This window comes from Vipera berus (genome assembly GCF_964194415.1).
Source record: "Vipera berus genome assembly, chromosome: 5".
Taxonomy (NCBI): domain Eukaryota; kingdom Metazoa; phylum Chordata; class Lepidosauria; order Squamata; family Viperidae; genus Vipera; species Vipera berus.
The window spans coordinates 70,918,412-70,937,013 of NC_138207.1; the positions used below are offsets into that span (position 1 = coordinate 70,918,412).

An 18,602-nucleotide genomic window follows, 5' to 3' on the forward strand; every position below is an offset into this window, starting at 1 on the left:
TAGATAGATAGATAGATAGATAGATAGAAGTTTCCCTATTTAAATATTCTGCTGCCCATCTGGAAGCTTCTTAATTTTTGCTTCAAGGTATTGTGTCTGAGGATTCAGCACAGTCATCCAAGAATTTGTATTTTTGCTTCCATACAAATAGTAGAGAGTGGAGTAGAGATTGAGTAGAATGCAGCTGTAGGATATGTTTTGGGTAGGAGCTAATTGACAATTTCTCTGCCAAGTGATAACAGCCTATCTTTCAGGCCATGCTGTGTTTCTGGCTGAGTGAAATAGTGATTGTCTGAAAATTAAGACAATCAAGTGAAGGCTATATTCTTTGCCTTTCCTTTGATAATGATGGGTAATGCTTACTTAGAAGATTACATTTCTAATTAAAAGCTGCATTTTAGCTGACCAAAGGCTTTATTTTGAAGCTCAGCACATATGACAATTTAAATCTACACACGCAAAAGTAAGCATTTTTAAGTTAATGTGGCCTGTGCATAGGACTACAGTGATATCCAATCAATTTAATTATAATAACTAAATATTGCATGTTGGTGTTTGCTTTTGAATATTGGATTATTATGGGGATTGAACAGATGTTGCTGCTTTTGAGCAGAATATTTTGGCAAAAGTCATGGCAAGAGAAAGAGAGTCTTGAGGGTTGCTTTGCTTTAAAAACTTCCTGCTACATAATTTTTCTATGTTAGAAACTTCCAAATAATTTCTATAGATGGGCAGGTTTTAATCACCTGATACAACCCAATCAGTAGAGCAACTTTTATAGTACCCCTTTATTTTATGATTTAAAGCAGATGGATTCAATTCATTTTACATACCCAATTTTACATTTACCGTACATTTTCTTGATTCTTCATGTATTAACCCTTGGCTGTCATTTTGTACAATACTGTGTATCAATTCATCTCTGCCTGTTTTTGAAATTCTTCTTATTGAGAGGAGCTCAAGCGATGTAGATAGGCAATGCAGAACTGCAGAATATGCTCTTGTCAGTATTTGCAGAGTATCTACGACCACAACGGAGCCCAAAATTTCCATGGTTAAATGAGACAATTTTTAAGTTAGTTTTGTCCCATTTTATGAGCTTTCTTGCCACAGTTGTTAAGTGAATCGCCACAGTTGATAAGTTAGTAATGCCGTGGTTAAGAGAATCTGGCTTCCTCTTTGATTTTTCTTGTCTAACACATGATCTTGGGACACAGCAGCGGTCATAAGTGTGAGTCAGTTGCCAAGCATTTGAATTTTGATTACGTGATCACGGGGATGCTACAAAGGTCGTAAGTGTGAAAAACGGTCATTAGTTGCTTTTTTCAGTGTCTTTGTAACTTTGAACAGTCACTAAATAACTTGTAAGTGGAAGATTACCTGTAGAAAAGTAGTATAATGTAGCTTGTTTTCCTGTTCCGCCAGAATCCTCTGATTTTTGCAACAGGCAGTTCGGTCAATTTTTTCCCTTGGGGAATGGAAAAGTCAGTGCTGTACTATGTATTATTCTTCATTAAATTGCTTCCTTCTATTAGGTAAGGGTAAAGGTTCCCCTGCACATGCATGCTAGTCGTTTCCGACTCTAGGGGCCGGTGCTCATCTCCGTTTCAAAGCCAAAGAGCCAGCGCTTGTCCAAGGACGTCTCCGTGGTCATGTGGCCGGCATGACTGGATGCCAAAGGCGCACGGAACACTGTTACCTTCCCACCGTAGTGGTCCCTATTTTTCTACTTGCATTTTTATGTGCTTTCGAACTGCTAGGTTGGCAGAAGCTGGGACGAGTAACAGGCGCTCACTCTGTTATGCAGCACTCGGGATTCGACCCGCCAAACTGCCGACCTTCTGATCGACAGGCTCAGCGTCCTAACTCACTGAGCCACCGCGTCCCTTTTTCCTTCTATTAGTGATATTTAAATGACCATCAGAATGCAAGTAATCACTGCAAGTATCTTATTGCAAAACAATAAAGAAATATCTTTGCAGAGCAAGGCCAAAATAGTCTGCTTAGTTAGTTATATATAGTTACACTGATTAAAATGTATTATTCTAAAGGAAAATAGTTTACCCCAGATTAGCCATTTAAAAGAGATTGAACTGAATGCCTGCATTTGGCAATGGCCAATGCTGTAGGCTACAGTTCAACATCATAATGGTTTTCCTGAATTAATTTTCACTGTACATTATTGAACAATTGCTGTCATGCCAGATACTGAATTTAAGCAAGGCTGCAATTATGCAGGGATTTTTTATTAGCACATGAAAAACAAAGCATCACCTCTTACAACTACATATGTTAAAGACAGATTTAGTCTTACTGTAATTGCTCAAGATAAGTGATGAAATCTCTTATACAGAGAGGTGCTGGAAGGTGATGGAACATACATATTTTCTTCGAGATTTCTAATCATCTTAAAATGGATCCCAAAACTGGAGGTAACATAGAAAGTCATTTTCTATGAGCAGTTACAGAGCAGCAGCTGAGTGGACAATAATGATGACCAGATGCAAATGACATAGAAGATGTTCTGCATACTGGAATTTAGAGCCAATTTTCATGCTTTCTAGGAAGAAGCAAGCTCTGTGGCAGCCTTTTGAAGTAGGCAAGATTGAGATACAAAAGTAGCAGGGTTTCCAAGAACGTTGTTTCTTCTTACAGGGTAAAATAACAGAATCTTATAAGTCGACAGAGTTTCTTATACTGAACGATAAGGCAGTGTAATTTATTTCTCAAACCTTACACTTTCTCAGGACTGAGTTGTCATTTCTCTGCTCTTAACAGTTTTTATACTTTTCCCACTTCCTAAGGTCAAATCTACTTTCTTTCATACTCTGTATTTCAGGGGAATAAAAAGAGATCATTGAAAAAAGAAACAAGGCCATTTAAAGCAAAGGGCCAGAGAACATATACGGTACTGTGTCCTGCAAAAAAACCTATTGTTCAGCTATTAGGAACTGAAACAAATGTATGCTGAGGGAATTTATTTGCTTGTGAAATGGGCTGTCTTCGGGTCAAAAGGCATATATGTGAGAGAAAACTTTCCAAAATTTACAAAGTTTGTTAACAAATATCATTTTCTATTAATCCATGTAGGGATATAGGGTATTGCAAAAACAGCTACATTATTTCAATGGACGTTGAAAATCTAGGAAGCTCAAGCACAATTGCAAAGAATTCCAGAAGCAGTGGAAGACCATGGAAAAAGTCAATAAGGTTTATAGCACACAAAAAGTATTAGCGAAAATGAAAGAAGACACAGAGGAGATAATAAATTCATTTATAACTGCTGCAAAGAAGTTTGGAAGCCATTTCTTTGTCCTTTTCTCTCTTATTTCTTATTTACTTAACACTTTACTTCACTTTTCTTTTCCTTCTTTAAAAGTATTTTTACTCAGTAAGAACATTCAATAAGATTAATAATCATTAAAAAAATGAAAAAAGGAAACGGATGGAAAAATAATCTCTGGATAAGATAATGGCTATGGAAAGAGCACAGGGTCTTTTACTGCCACTGGAACTATCAACAGTTATTTAAAACGTTGGTAGTGGTAGAGGCTCTGCAGATGGTGATTGGTTGGCTCACTGGAAACCCAGCTCAGTGATGCAACTGATACACCGAAAAAAATATATCAAAGAACCGGAGAAGATGTCAGAGACTGATCTGGACCTGCAGATCAGCTGTGCATCTGCAGCGACAGCAATGAGCAGTGATGTGTGTTTGACTGGAGATGCTGCCAATCAGCTGCTACGCCCTAATTTGCTGGCTGGTGGCACTGAGTGCTTGTTCAGTTGCGGAAAAGGCATCTGCTATTGACTGCTGAGTGTTGGTAATGGCAGTGAGCCATTACTGGCTTCAGATGCTGGATTGCTAGGGGGGCGGGCGGCAAGTACTAGGAATAGAAGCAACAGGAACAGGGTCAGATTGACAGCTGAGTTGAAGGTTAGCCAGAATCCTGCAGGTTCTATAGAATCCATAAGTGGTGGCTATCTTAGTTTCCACACGTCGTGTCATTGGGATTGCAGGAAAGTGGTCATTGGATTGTCTGTTCCAATTGCTAGCAGGGCCTTTTACATTGTGTCTGTCTGCAGCATCAGAGGAATCTAGGTTCTGAGAAGACTAGGACTTTTGATCTGTAGTTTAGAAAAATTGTAGAAGTTCTTTCCAGACTGGGGGGGGGGTGCAACTGTGGCTTACTCCCTTGGTGTCAAACAATGGTGGCAATGTTGTCCTCCTTAGATCACCCCAGGCTAAAGTTGGTATGGAGAGGACTGTGTAAATTCCCTGATAGGTCAGGATGTATGTTGTGACATGTATGGTGATGAAAATCTGGCATGATTAGATTACCACTGATTGTAGAAGAAGATGTAGATAAAGGATTCTGACAAGGTAGCTGGTCTGGGAGTGGCAGTTTAACATTTGAAAGTTGAATAGGATATTTGGACCTAGGGAGAGATTAGAGGATTTTGACAAGTTGGTTTGATGCAGAGAAAGGGGCACCTTCCAACCTCTGGGCTCCGTTCTGGTATCTAAGATTATCAGTGGCCCTGGCTTTAGGCTGTGCCTCATTTGTGCCAGGTTAGCTTATAATAGGTTCTTATCATGGATGAAAGAGCTGGCTTAGTGTGCATTAATGAGCCCTGGATGAGCCCTAAGGGAGGGGCCTTTTCTCAGCAACGTGCCACCTATGAAAGAATCTGGCACTGAGTTACAGGAGGGAGAAATAAAGAGAAACTTGAATCATTGCTATGCAGGAAGCGGCACAGAAAGGATCCTCTCTTGTGCCTGTTGTGTTGTCACTATGGAATAACATTCCCCCTCCCCATGCAGATGACTTGATCCTGCTTGCTTTCTGAAAAGCTCTAAATATCTGGCTGTCCCCCAGTTACTGAGTCAGGAGACTTTGTAAATCCACCTTGAATCTACCGCTGGGCCTCTGATGCAGCGTCTTTTATTATATTTTAGGTTTTGTTCTATTAAATTGTCTATACAGCCCTGACTCACATGTCAAGTGGGAAGCTATCTGAACTAAATGGATAAAGAAGTAAACAAACCAACTGTTGATATGCTGTATGAAGATGACAATATGGTGATAGAAAAGGCAGAGCAGCCTTGACTCAATCTTGTAGGAGAAGTATTTACATGTTCTACCAGGGCAACTGTAACAAGAATGAATGGGCAGGGTTGAAGTCTAGGGTTTATACAAACAAACAAACAGAACACCTGTTTATTTTAACTAAGTTTACAGGGCCAGATGAGCTGTATCCTAGAGTAGCAAAATAAATAAATAAAATTAATGGATTGGCTAATTGTTTACCCATTGTGCCTGACTCATCCTGGCAGCTTGAATGAAATGTCAGACAATTGGCAGAGTACGCATATAATATTTATTTTCAAAAAGGGGAAGTGAATAGCGCAGGGAATTACAACCAATCAATCTAACTGTGATAGCTGGGAAGATTCTGGAGAATGAACAATGTGATAATTACTTGAAGTCATAATGGATTTGTCAAAAATATTTTTCGAGGCTATTTTTTGACTGGTAATATCCTTTGCCAATTATGGGAATGCTGTAGGCCGGATATATTTTGATTTTAGCAAAACATTTGATAAAATGCTCTGTATTATGTTGAGTAGCTGGATAGTGTGAACATTAACATAGCTGACTCAAAACTCATTCTCAAGTACTGATCCTTGATTACTCATCAAACTGGAATGAAGCATTGTGTGGGGTGCCACAAAGTTCAGCCCTGAATCTCATACAAACCTACAGCTACTTATAGAATGTAGCTGTGCTGTATTTATCCTGTATGTTGGGCTCTAGCAATGCTTGTAAGGATTAAATATTCTAGTGTATCACTCAGAAGAAAATAGAGGTCAAAATGAAATTATAAAAATACACTTGGGATTTTTCATCCTTGTAAGATCATGGCTGGAACAAAAAAGAATAAATTTTACGCTTTATTTAAACTCATAACTGAAAATATCATTGAATGGAATGCTCATAAAGATACTATGTATCTACCAGGATCATTTTAACCAAAGAATATTTTATCACAAATTCCTAGGAGGTTTATTCTAAGAATCCAAAATAATACGCACTGGTTCACAGAGATATTATTTAATCTAAAAGAAAACATGGCATAAAATACTGCTATTTGATTTTTCACTTTCATATTAGTAAAATATTTGTATATATTTTAGCTTGGATTCTCATGCTTGGGGCTGTTTTAAGACCAGAGGATGTGTAGTTATGACTCAGATACTCATAAGTCACAATGCAGTATCCTGCAAGATCTTGATCTTCAAAAGGCCAGGAACTTTCAGGACCTTGGATAGCACAGAACATCTTTTTCTCATAGTAGTGTTGTTTGCAAAGGGCTGGCTAAGGTGGTCATAGGAGTCCTACTCCTTCTGAATGTTGACACTGATTCTTAAAGAACCATGACTATTTCTTGAAAGTTAGAGGGGGGGAAATTTTGGGACAGATTTGGGAGATGGGCTGGGAGAGGAAACTCTCGCAATTATGAATCTCAGTCCAGAGTTAAGAATCCTGTTAGGGATGTTGTTCTGGGAGTGATGCTGAGTGCTCATTTCAAAGTTGAATGCATTTTGCATCTTTGGAGACTGAATCTCAGGAGAAATGACAACAAGATCCCAAAGAAGTAAATGTTTTACATTCATAGAATGACCTATAATATAAGATAGCTGGGGAAAAAATAACCACCCAGAGTGGCTTTCAATAGTGAGCTGACTGGCATATAAATTATTTTTTTTAAATAAAATAAAATATCCAGAAGGCTATTAAGTAAACTTTTATTTTATGTTCCGAAACCACTATTTTTTCTAAAACTATATGGATTATTTGTATGTATTACTATAGTTAGTTGAAACTCATGGACTTCAGTGGGAACTAAACAGATTTATCCTGAACTTGGTGTCTTAATTTGAGAATTGTGATCATTTGAAAATCTAAATTTTTATAAGATTATTATTAATTTTTTAAATTCTAAGAGGTGGCAGGTTTCACAATAGATCTATTTTGGATGTTGAATTTACTAGACTTTAGGGGAAATAGGAAAAAAAAATAAGTATACTGCAGTTTGTCTTTTGCATCCCTGAAGTTTCCAGCATAGTAATATAGCTATTCATAAGTAGCTTTGTTATAATGACACTATTACCCAATATCAAGTATTTGGCTTTCCAGGAGATACTGCAAATTAATCTGTATACAAGTTTTCATCATTATGTGACTTTAAGTTAGTTTTTTAAAAAAAAAATTATTTCTTTGCAGTGAACTTATTTTGTCCAGTATTGATATTGATGCAACTGGAATGTGGGAGTGCATGGTTAGCAATTCCTACGGAAGCATTTCTAAGCAGGTGGAAATTGTTGTATTAGAAACTGCTGCACCTTATTGTCCTGCTGAGAGAATAATTAACAATAAAGGAGACTTCAGGTAAGATTTTCTTTTTTAAAAAAATATTTCAGTTAACAGATTACAATAATTTTCTTTTTTCTTGTGAAAACTACAGATTGCCTTTCCTGAACAGAAAAGTTTTTCAGACTGAGCATTTGGATTAGTAACTAGTCAAGTAAAACCAGATTATGCTGTATTTGTTTCTTGGGTCATGTTAGTTTTGAAAGCTTTATAGTTACAAATAGCAGTTATACAGTGGAACAAGCAAAAATAATAATTTCTCTGCATTTGCACATCAAAACAAACTATGGTTGGCTGGTTGCTAGTTTAACCTGTGTAAACCCAGCTTTGGACTTTTTAAACCATGGCTTATTGTGAGTTATTCATCTTTTCTTTAAAAGCGAAATCAACTTTGGCTCATTGCAGAGTACCAGTCCAGCTGATATATTATTCCAAAAGACAAAATGATTAGTTAGTAAGTGTTTTTCTATTTGAATTAAGCATGAAACCACTGTGAATTCTGAAGGAGACTTCATGATACCTCTTTACCTATATCCTTCGTCCCTGGATAAAGAAAATGTTTTTCTCAAAATAACATTTTTCGTGAATCTTTCAAAATCTACTTTTATTTTTAGACACACATTACACATGCCTTCAATTTTGCTTTAGAACTATTTTAAGAAGGTTATATTCTTACCTGTTTCAGTGCCTTAGGAACAGAAGCTAATTCTAACATGTACAGTTTTTCCCCAAATATGAAGCACATAAATCATGTACCTAAAAGGATCTGTTGCATATAAGAAATGTTGGTTTGAGTATTTCAAATAAAAGCTTCACAACCATGTAGATAATCACTTATGAATCTGAAAAAAACCCCAATATGACATAATTTATAGTGCTTCGCTGTATGTAAAACCCATCAATTATAATCAAGACTTTGAGTGGGCTTGAATTAGTTTTTTTGAAGCCAGGCCATTTTAAAGAGCTGTTGAGACATACAGTATGTTAAGTCATGGAACAAAATTTTGAGCTTTATGAAGCAAAGATTTATCATATTTAATAGCTGCTGATAACAATATTAGTCATATAAATATCGCTTATAGGCTTATAGATAGGAGGACATTTTATGCACAGAGTTGGAAGCAAACTGGCAAGCAAAACAACATGGAGCTAGTCAGAGTTGGGCAGTGAAAATTTCTAGTTTGAGGAGAAGCCAGAGGAAGATTCTTAGAAGTGGAGGACTGTGCCAAACACTCAGAATATATACATAACAAAATCAACTTTATTAAGAGCAGAAAATATTGTTTTCCTAGTAGAGGAAGAACTCATTTTAAAATGCCTGAATAGTGGTTATAAAACTGAATAGTGCAATAAAATCTAAATGCTTTTGTTACTCTGTTTGCTGAATAAAAAGAGAAAAATATACAAGGAGTATCTTGATACGCTATCCCTTAAATTCTAAACAACCCACAAAGCTCATCATGCCCACAGTCCCCAACACACGCCTACAACCCCAAAATTAAATTTGTAATTTAATGTACTTGTGTGATATTGAGAGTGTGATTGCAAAAGACAAGACCTAGAATGTCTGGGCCTTAAGTTAATAGAACCACTGAACTATATTTTTCAAAGATCCCGGAGCACTGGGGAACTACCAGAGGACTGGAAAAGAGCTGATGTAGTTCCCATCTTCAAAAAAGGGAAAAAAATGTATCCAGGAAACTACAGACCTATCACCCTGACCTCAATACCTGGGAAGATTCTGGAAAAGATAATCAAGCAACGAATCTGCAAACACCTAGAGGCAAACAAAGTCATTACCAAAAGCCAACATGGGTTTGTCAAAAACAGATCATGCCAGACAAATCATTGCATTCTTTGATCATTGAGAAAATTAGTGGACCAGAGGAATGCTGGGGATATAATTTACTGGAGTTCAGTAAGGCATTTGATAAAGTAGACCATACCCTTCTACTTGATAAGATAGAAAAATGTGGGTTAGACAGCATCACCACCAGATGGATTCATAGCTGGCTGACTGGCCGTGCTCAGCATGTGGTCCTCAATGGAACGGCATCTACATGGAGGGAAGTGTGTAGTGGGGTGCCCCAGGGCTCTGTTCTGGGTCCACTGCTCTTCAACATGTTCATCAATGATTTGGAAGAGGGGATAGATGGGGAACTCATCAAATTTGCAGATGACACCAAGCTGGCAGGAATAGCCAACACTCCAGAAGATAGGCTTAAGATCCAGAAGGATCTTGACAAACTTGAACATTGGGCGCTATCTAACAAAATGAAACTCAATGGTGTAAAAAGTAAGGTTCTACATTTAGGCAAGAAAAACCAAATGCACAGGTATAGTATAGGTGGTACCTTGCTCAATAGTAGTAACTGTGAGAGGGATCTCGGAGTCCTAGTGGACAATCACTTAAATATGAGCCAGCAGTGTGCTGCAGCTGCCAAAAAAGCCAACACAGTGGTAGGCTGCATCAACAGAGGGATAGAATCAAGATCACGTGAAGTGTTAATACTACTTTACAATGCCTTGGTAAGGCCACACTTGGAATACTGCATCCAGTTTTGGTCACCACGATGTAAAAGAGATGTTGAGACTCGAAAGAGTACAGAGAAGAGCAACAAAGATGATTGGGGGACTGGAGGCTAAAACATATAAGGAACTGTTGCTGGAATTGGGTATGTTTAGTTTAATAAAGAGAAGGACAAGGGGTGACATGATAGCAATGTTCCAATATCTCAGGGGCTGCCACAAAGAAGAGGGAGTCAAGCTATTATCCAAAGAACCTGAAGGCAGGACAAGAAGCAACGGATGGAAACTAATCAAAGAGAGAAGCAACCTAGAACTAAGGGGAAACTTCCTGACAGTTAGAACAATTAATCAGTGAAACAACCTGCCTCCAGAAGTGGTGAATACTCCAACACTGGAAGTTTTTAACAAAGAGACATTTGTCTGAAATGGTATAGGGTTTCCTGCCTGAACGGGGTTGGATGAGGTGACCTCCAAGGTCCCTTCCAACTTTATTACTATAGTAAGTTGTGCAGATATATACTATACATGCGCCAGCAGAAGAGGCATGGTCTGGGCCCCCTGGCCAAGGAATTCTGGCTGGTGGATCCAGGAGAAGAGCCTTTTCTGCTATGGGTCTTACCCTTTGGAACATCCTCCCCCCTCTCAGGTGAGACTTGTTCCCATCCTCATGGCCTTTCATAAGAGCATGAAGACTTGTTTCTGCCAGTGGTCTTGGGACCCCAACTAGGGAGCATCACACTGGAAGAGATTGATGGATGAAAAGGAGATCTCATCTGCCCCCGCACATCCCGCTCCCTCCCCCCATCTTTTAATTGTAGTTGTAATCTTTCTCTGATTGCAATGCTATTCTATTGTTTTTAGAAATACTCATGTTTTATGGTTTTATAACTTTTAATGTTATAAGCCATCCAGAGTCAGCCCAAAGTGAGATGGGCACAAACAAATTTAATAAATAAAAAAATAAAATAAACTTTGACCAAGGTCTATAAAAATCTGGGAGGGCTACAACTTGCTGATTTCTGCCCTACATTCTCCTGGGTGATTTTTTTTAGAAATAAATCATACTGGGATACTTACTAGCATATGAGAAAACAGTAAAGCTTCTTGCTACTAAGAGTTATGTTGTTCCTGAAGGCACATATTCTGTTCTATTTGGCATCTTTTTTTCCCATGCATTTTATAAAATTAAGGACTCTTGACTAAAACTATGACTAAGGGCTAAGGAGAGTTAGACTAAAATTTTCAGGATGGATCAAGTACAATATAGTTGGTTGGTTGGAAAGGAAATCATATGCCCATTACATTATCCTTAAGTGGGATATTCAGTCCTTAGCAGTATTTTGCTTAGTGTTTTCACTTTCCACTTAAAAAAAACAAAACAAAGTAAAAATGTCCTTATTTCACCCAAAAGGTATTATGATAAATATATGTGAAAGAACCATATGAGGAAAATCTTTGCTTTTCTTTGCAAAGTTCAAGACACGATTATCCCCAGGGATAGGCTGCTTTTATACTCGGCACAGAAAAGCTCAACTTGAGGTGCTCTTTAATGAGTCAGTTTTAAAATACACCAAATAAGCTAAGTTGTACTGACTGCAGCTTTCATTAACCACCCTTCCACTCCATGGCTGATAAATGTCATCTCAAATAAATAATAAATAAATAAATGTTAAATAAATGTTCAGCTGAGATGAGAGGCCTTTTGCTGTTTCATTTTCTCTACATCAGAAAACTGAAGGATTCATATTTGTTTCATTACTGATCATCATTCAAACATTCTGCACAAATTTATTTTGGAAACATGCATCAAAAGCATGCTGAGTCCGTATATTCCTTTGGCATTTCAAAGTAATGAAGGAATTCAGAATTCTAGAGAATATCTTTCGAGCTAAAGTTAACATTAGCACCTGAAGTGTTTTTGAAAAAAAATTCTCTTTTTGGATGAGTTTCCCTGCCAATAATGTATCATGAAAATGTCTTTGATCTTTTGATATTATGGCAAACACGTTGGAAGCAATCTATTACAAGCACAAAAGAAAACTGGAGAGAAAAAAATCACCTTGTTTTAAAAAGAAAGACACATTGAATAAAATGAAAAGGTTGACTCTTTTGAGCTGACAGGTCCAGGTGGTATGTGTAATTGAAATCTCGCTGCAAGGATTTGTAATGCAAGCTTCAGTGAACAAAAGCTATTATTATACGATCGTGGTTATGTTTGTTTTCTTTCTCCTTTCATAGTAAGATACTTTTAAGTGAGCAAAAAAAATGTCTGTGTCTTGGTTTTTCCAAATATTAACCATCAGTACTGAGCGGTCTTGTGTAGCATTCTTGTGCTATGGGTGCAAGCTAGTTAAAAAGTGATCCTGTCTGCAACTAAGGAGAAATTTTCTGACATTAAGAGCAATTAACCAATGGAAGAGCTTGCCTCCTGGAATTGTGGCTACTCAATTGCTGGAGGTTTTCAAGAAAGATTGGACATCCATTTGTCAGGGATGGTTAAGGATTGTTACCTTGGGCAAAGAGTTGGACTAGAACAGGGGTAGGCAACCTCGGCTCTTTGATGACTCATCGACTTCAACTTGGACTTCAACAGCTATGCTGGCTCAGGAATTCTGGGAGTTGAAGTCCATGAGTCATCAAAGAGCCGAGGTTGCCTACCCCTGGACTAGAAGATCTCCACAGCCCCTTACAGCCTTATGATTCTAAGATAATTTTTAATTTTGTAGTTTTCAGATGAGTGGAAAATATTACATCAATATGCTGGCAGTCCAGGCTACAATTATAGAGAGTTATAGTCCCAGCATAACTAAAATTAATACCAGAATCCTAACACAATTCCTTAAATGCAGCTTACTTGGTCTGATTAAGGCTGTTCCTTAGTTTGGAGTGACACAAGAAAAGTTCCTGTGCTGCATGGCTCTGAAGGCAGGGGACCTCTTTCCATCTTAATGCCAAGATGGGATCAGAATGCAAAAGGGAGTCTAGGAAAAGCCTTAAGTACTGCAGTGCCATAAGGTATCCCAAGACAATAAATGTTATACAGTTCAAGTCTCAGCATAGATAAATGATTTTTCACCAATTTGCAAGGATAGCCCAATGGTGCACTCTTTCCCAGAATTCTCTAGACAATATGATCATTGCTGTGAATTTTGGGAATTGAAGTTCACATAATTGATCATTGATTTAAGACAGGGGTCCCCAACCTATGGGCCACGGTCTGGGAGCAGGCCGTGGGCTCTTGGCCAGTGGGCCGCGGAAATGGCTGGCCGGTGCATGTACACATGGCCATGCATTCCCCCTCAAGGCCCCATCTGCACCTGTGTGTGGTGCAAACGGGGACGGTAGTGCAGGTGTCTGTGGCCCATTTGCACATGCGCGAATAAGGCTAATAGCCCGGGCGGTTGCACAGCCCATTTGTGCATGCACAGATGGGGTGCTAGCCGCTGCCGTGGGTGTGCGGCCATTCGTGCATTCTTACAGTGCTAGCACATGCTGCATGTGCAAATGGGGTTGCTAGTGCCGCGCTAGTGTGTGTGGCCCCGTGCACACCAATTTTGAAGCTGCTGTCCTTCCCTCTGGTCCATGAGCCCAGAAAGGTTGCAGACCTCTAATTTAAGGGATCTCTGTTCATAGACTCTGAGTGTGAAGCAAATGGGTGAAAAGCAACATCTCATCACTTTAATTCAAGTAACATACAATCTAGGAGTAGATCAGAAATGCTCTTTCATAATGCATTTTAATTGCTTACAACATCCTTGCCATGATTAATTTTGTATGCACTGACTTTTATCTTCAGAATGTGTTATTTTAGTAGTTGTCAAATATGGAAAATAAGATCATTAGTTTCATATGTATGGTAGAAAATAAAATTCAATTTTGCCAATGTATTATATAGAATTATTGATCAGATATTTTCCTATAGATGCTGATAATGTAAAAAAAATTCTACAAATTCCTAAAGATTGCCAGTGCCACTTATGAACATGACTTGCTCCTCACCCAGGTTTTAAAGTTATATCTTGACTGGAGTGGAGAAGATTTCTTGGTTGACAGAATGTTACTGCATATTTGCACATAATACATTATGAGGAAGGCTCTGTTCTATCCTTCTGCCTGACATAATAATTTCCTATACTGTATATGGAATTTTAGAGGGGAAGATAATGAGACAAAAAAATCATCATGGTGGCATTGTAAAATATTGATAATGTATGTATGTGTGAGGGGAAATTCGAGAACTTGGTCTTACATTCATTAAAGAAAAAAGTCTTCATATTATAAAAGAAACTAAAAATAAATATTCAGCTATACCAGGGGTGTCAAACTCAATTTCATTGAGGGCCGCATCAGCATTGCGGTTGCCCTCAGGGGGCCGGGTGGGTATGGCCAGGGTGGGTGTGGAAGTAAGCTTTGCCAGTTTTAAGACCAAAAGATCTAGCCTCTTTAATTGATAAATATACCAGTTAAAATGATTTCAAATAGAAGAACCCATTATTCAATATAAAGCAGGCAAGGGAATTGCTCTATGGGTTCTACTTCAAGACAGATGATGTATTGCATTATTTATTACAAGGATGGGCAACCTGTAGCTTTAGGGCCTAATTTTAAAAATCCATTGCTAAGTTCAGAAGTCTTTCGCAAGCAAAAAATTCAATGCTCTAGCAACAACAAGCTTTTCATGTGAGGAGAAAGGAAGAGGGAAATGAAGACATCAAAAACACACTCACCTAGAGGGTTGCAATTGAAGAAAGAAGTAGAAATTCTAGAAAGAAGACAAAAAATGGATACCTCTCCCTCTCCCTATATTTTTTATTCTGACCTTGGCCACCATTTGTTTTAGCTGTTCTCATCATTGGAAGTTTCCCTAAACAAATCTGTTTCCCTAAACAAAATACAGCTGTAATACTGTAGCTTTTGATCGGGGGGAAAAGCTTGTCTGTTCCTAGTTTACCTCTCATAAGTTCAGGGGAATATGCAGTATTCTGTAGGAAGTGTGCCTTAAGTTGGAACTTTATCTAATGTTAATGTATTAGCGTAGCATTGCAGTGGTGTAGTGTATGCCTTTAAAGCATACACGGAAATGTCAGCACAACAGGGGGCTGGACAGCTCCAGGCTATAACTGCTTTGGCGGGAAAGCCTGAATAGAGCGAGTCGTTGACAGCCCCAGGGCATGGTCAGCTCTGGCGGGAAGCCAGGGTTTAAATCCATTGGCCACCTGCACTGGCGGGAAGCCCAGGTTTAAATCTATTGGTCACCATTCACCTGGGCAGGTATAAAGAGACGCCAGGTAACCCCTTTGCTCCAGCTTCATTTCTGACTCAATAAAGAAATACTACCCAGCTCAAGTGTCCGCCTCTCCGTTCAACCACGCGACATTGCAAGTAGCTTATTTGTATTTTTTTTCACAGGTGGCCTAAAACTGTGGCAGGTGTAACTGCTTACCATTCATGTTTTCAGCATTCCCTAAGATCAGCTTCCTTTCTGAATGGGAAAGAAGAGTTAAAAGCGTGGCGTAATTGTAACCGTACAGGTTGGTGGGCCGAAGAAGATTATTCTAAATGTCCTTATTCACAGGAAGTAACTCAAATCCTTCATGCTTTCAGTCAGGTAAACCACACTGTCATGCACAGAGTTTATTGTATGTGTAAATGTTACACAGTTCTTACCAAGTTTCTGTAGAGAAAGTCTTTGCTATCTTAAGCTGTATAACAAGAATAGATTCTGAACTATCCAAACATATATACTCAGTGGTAGCATTCAAATATCTGAGCAACCGGTTCTCTGTGTGGATGCCGCTTCTGGAAGTCCATTCTGGGCCTGGGCAACAAAAAAATAGCTACCGGTTCGGCCAAACTGATGCGAACTGGCTGAATCCCACCACTGTATATAGTATAACTCTAGTTGTATTCAACTATTTTATTTTGAAATAAGCATAAATAGATTGTGACATTGATTCAAACATGATTTTCATGGTACTATTCCTTATCTTTATTCATTTAAATTATTGACACTGGATCAGTATTCATGGTGCTGATAAATGGTTCTGTCAGGGGAAAGTTGCTTGACAAAAAAAATTATTTAAGTTACAAGTATTGGACCTTTAAGTATTTAAAACATAGTGTTCTTATTAGACAATTTAAATATTTTACAATATAATGTTGTTTGCAAGTTTGAATTATACATCAATAATGTTCTTCATCTCTAGAAAATAAAATGTTAATTTTTTAAAATGTAAAAAATGGAATTAAACTTTTAACCAAATTTTATCTTTTGGGATTTTTTTTCCAGAGGCATCTTAATGCTAGCAATGCACTTGAATTTTCCCATCAACTAGCAGCTTTCACAAGAGATGCTGCCAAATTTGCAGATAAAGAGGGCGTTACTTATTTAGCTTACATGTTGGAAAAGCTGATTCTATATATGGAGGAAGTCAAAGAAGTAAGACTCTATTCAGTTAACATGATGATGATTTAATGTTGGATTTAATTTAATGTCCAGTAATGGTTTTTCAGGAGGGGGTGGAATCTTTTTAAAATAGTAATTCCAACTTATTCAAGATTTTTTTAAAAAAATTGAATTATATAATGTATAGTCTTTGAGTTATGACCATTCATTCAACTTTATAATGGCATTGAATGAGAGGGACTTACGATAGGTCCTTCAAGTTTCAGCAATTGCAGCACCTCTGTAGTCATGTGATTGCAGTGTGGGTGCTCAGTGCCCAGTTGTTGTTTTTTTAATCCCATTTATATCCCGCCCTTCTCCGAAGACTCAGGGCGGCTTACAATTTTAAAGCACAAATTAATGTGCTTAGCAATAGCCTTCATTCTATGTATATGCCTGCTTATTAGGGCTTTCGCGCCCCCTCCCCCCAGCGGCATTATTACAAAGTCAGCTTAATTGCCCCCAACAATCTGGGTCCTCATTTTACCTACCTCGGAAGGATGGAAGGCTGAGTCAACCTTGAGCCTGGTGGGATGCGAACCTGCACTAATTGCAGGCAGCTGGTGTTACTTAAGGAGGCATTAGCCCACTGCTCCACCAAGGCTCATTAATTAACTTAAACCCCATTAATTAAATAATTAAAACCCCTTAGTCTGGGCCAGACAACTCAAAAAAACAAGTTTTCAAGTCCCTACGAAATGAGCGAAGGTCGGGGGCGGTCCTAAGCTCTGTGGGAAGCTGGTTCCAAAGGGCTGGCGCGCCCACAGAGAACGCCCTTCCCCTGCAGTTATGTGAATCAGATTCCCAACATTTCCTATCACTTCTCATGAGCAAAGTAAGTGGGCAAGCCAACAGGAAGTCTGATGATGTGATCATGTGAGCTCCTCACTTAACGACCTATGCAGTCTTCATTTAAGAACAGCAACAGGAACTGCCAGATTTGCCACTTTAAGTGACATCATGTAATGTTGCACTTTATGGCTGGGAACAGAGTTTCCTGTTCCAATTGCCTTTGTAACCTAAGGATTACTTGTACCTAAAAAAATGTATTACTCATTATAGACTTTTCTGTGATTGTATGAGTTTAGGATTAAATCTGTTTTTGCTAAGTATGTTCATTTTAAGATTAATCTGACATATTTTCATTGTATTTCTAAAAAGCCCAAATGTGTACCTATTCTTTCCTTCTGACCTTTCCAATATTAGAGCCTTCTCCAGAGAAAGTTAAATGCTTAGTAAACCAAAATATTTTATGAAGCATTCTCATTCAAAGAAGGCACTAATCTTGAGACCGCAAATGTTGTTTTTGTCTTATTGGCAATAATGTACCTAATAATATTTTCATCTAATTCTGATATAATATTTGAATAAAACACTCGTTGCAGTATTTTGGGCTGATGATTCTTATATGTTGAAATACTTTTTAAAATTTGTTTTGGCTTTGTTAATTTCCTGCTACCTGTTTAGTTTGCAAAGTTGATCTTGGAAGGAGTAATTCAGCAAATGTACTACTGAATGCGAAGCCTTGGTGATCCAGAGCTAAAACTTAAAACTTTTTTATAAAAACATTTTATATTGACTGTACTAGCATTTTTGCTTCAAACAGGTGAAGTTTTTCTGAGCATTTGTTCAATGTCACATTTTCCTAGACTCATACCATTCATTGCTCTTTTCTGAAGAGCTGAATAAAGCTTCCTGTGGTTCTGACCTTGTCAAACTCATGTGAAACTAGAATTCATGCCAGTAAAATGTCTTATGCTTTTTAATTCACGTGGTAGCTTGATGTTAAATGGCTTGGATTTTAAACATTTTCACAGTGGTGTTTTAGATGTCAGCTAAACATAAGTAGCTAAATTAATGATCTATCTAAAATATTTCACTGAGAGGGAAGAAACTGCAGTCAGTGTTTTTTCCCCCCTAGGATATATTTCCTGACTCACAATGTGACCATTCTCAAACTAGAGTCTGGTACTTACCTTTAAAGCCCTACATGGCTTAGGCCCGGGATACTTGCAGGACCGTCTGCTGCCGGGAACGACTTCCCATCGCCCAGTGCGCTCACACAGAGAGGGCCTCCTTAGGGTGCCGTCGGCCAGACAGTGTCGGCTGGCGACCCCCAGGGGGAGGGCCTTCTCTGTGGGAGCGCCAGCCCTATGGAACCAACTCCCCCTTGAGCTCCGGATGGCCCGGGA

At 38.4% G+C, this 18,602-nt stretch overlaps 1 protein-coding gene across 1 annotated transcript in view; it reads left to right on the top strand.

Moving 5' to 3' along the window:
• ADGRA1 (adhesion G protein-coupled receptor A1) overlaps positions 1-18,602 on the top strand; it is a gene marked incomplete at both ends in the record, with an annotated part of 483,384 nt that overhangs the window by 248,690 nt on the left and 216,092 nt on the right. Inside the window, 3 exons of the mRNA XM_081329555.1 lie at positions 7,290-7,454; positions 15,375-15,573; positions 16,255-16,404. Coding sequence (XP_081185681.1) covers positions 7,290-7,454; positions 15,375-15,573; positions 16,255-16,404 — 514 coding nt within the window. The remainder of the gene's footprint in view (positions 1-7,289; positions 7,455-15,374; positions 15,574-16,254; positions 16,405-18,602) is intronic.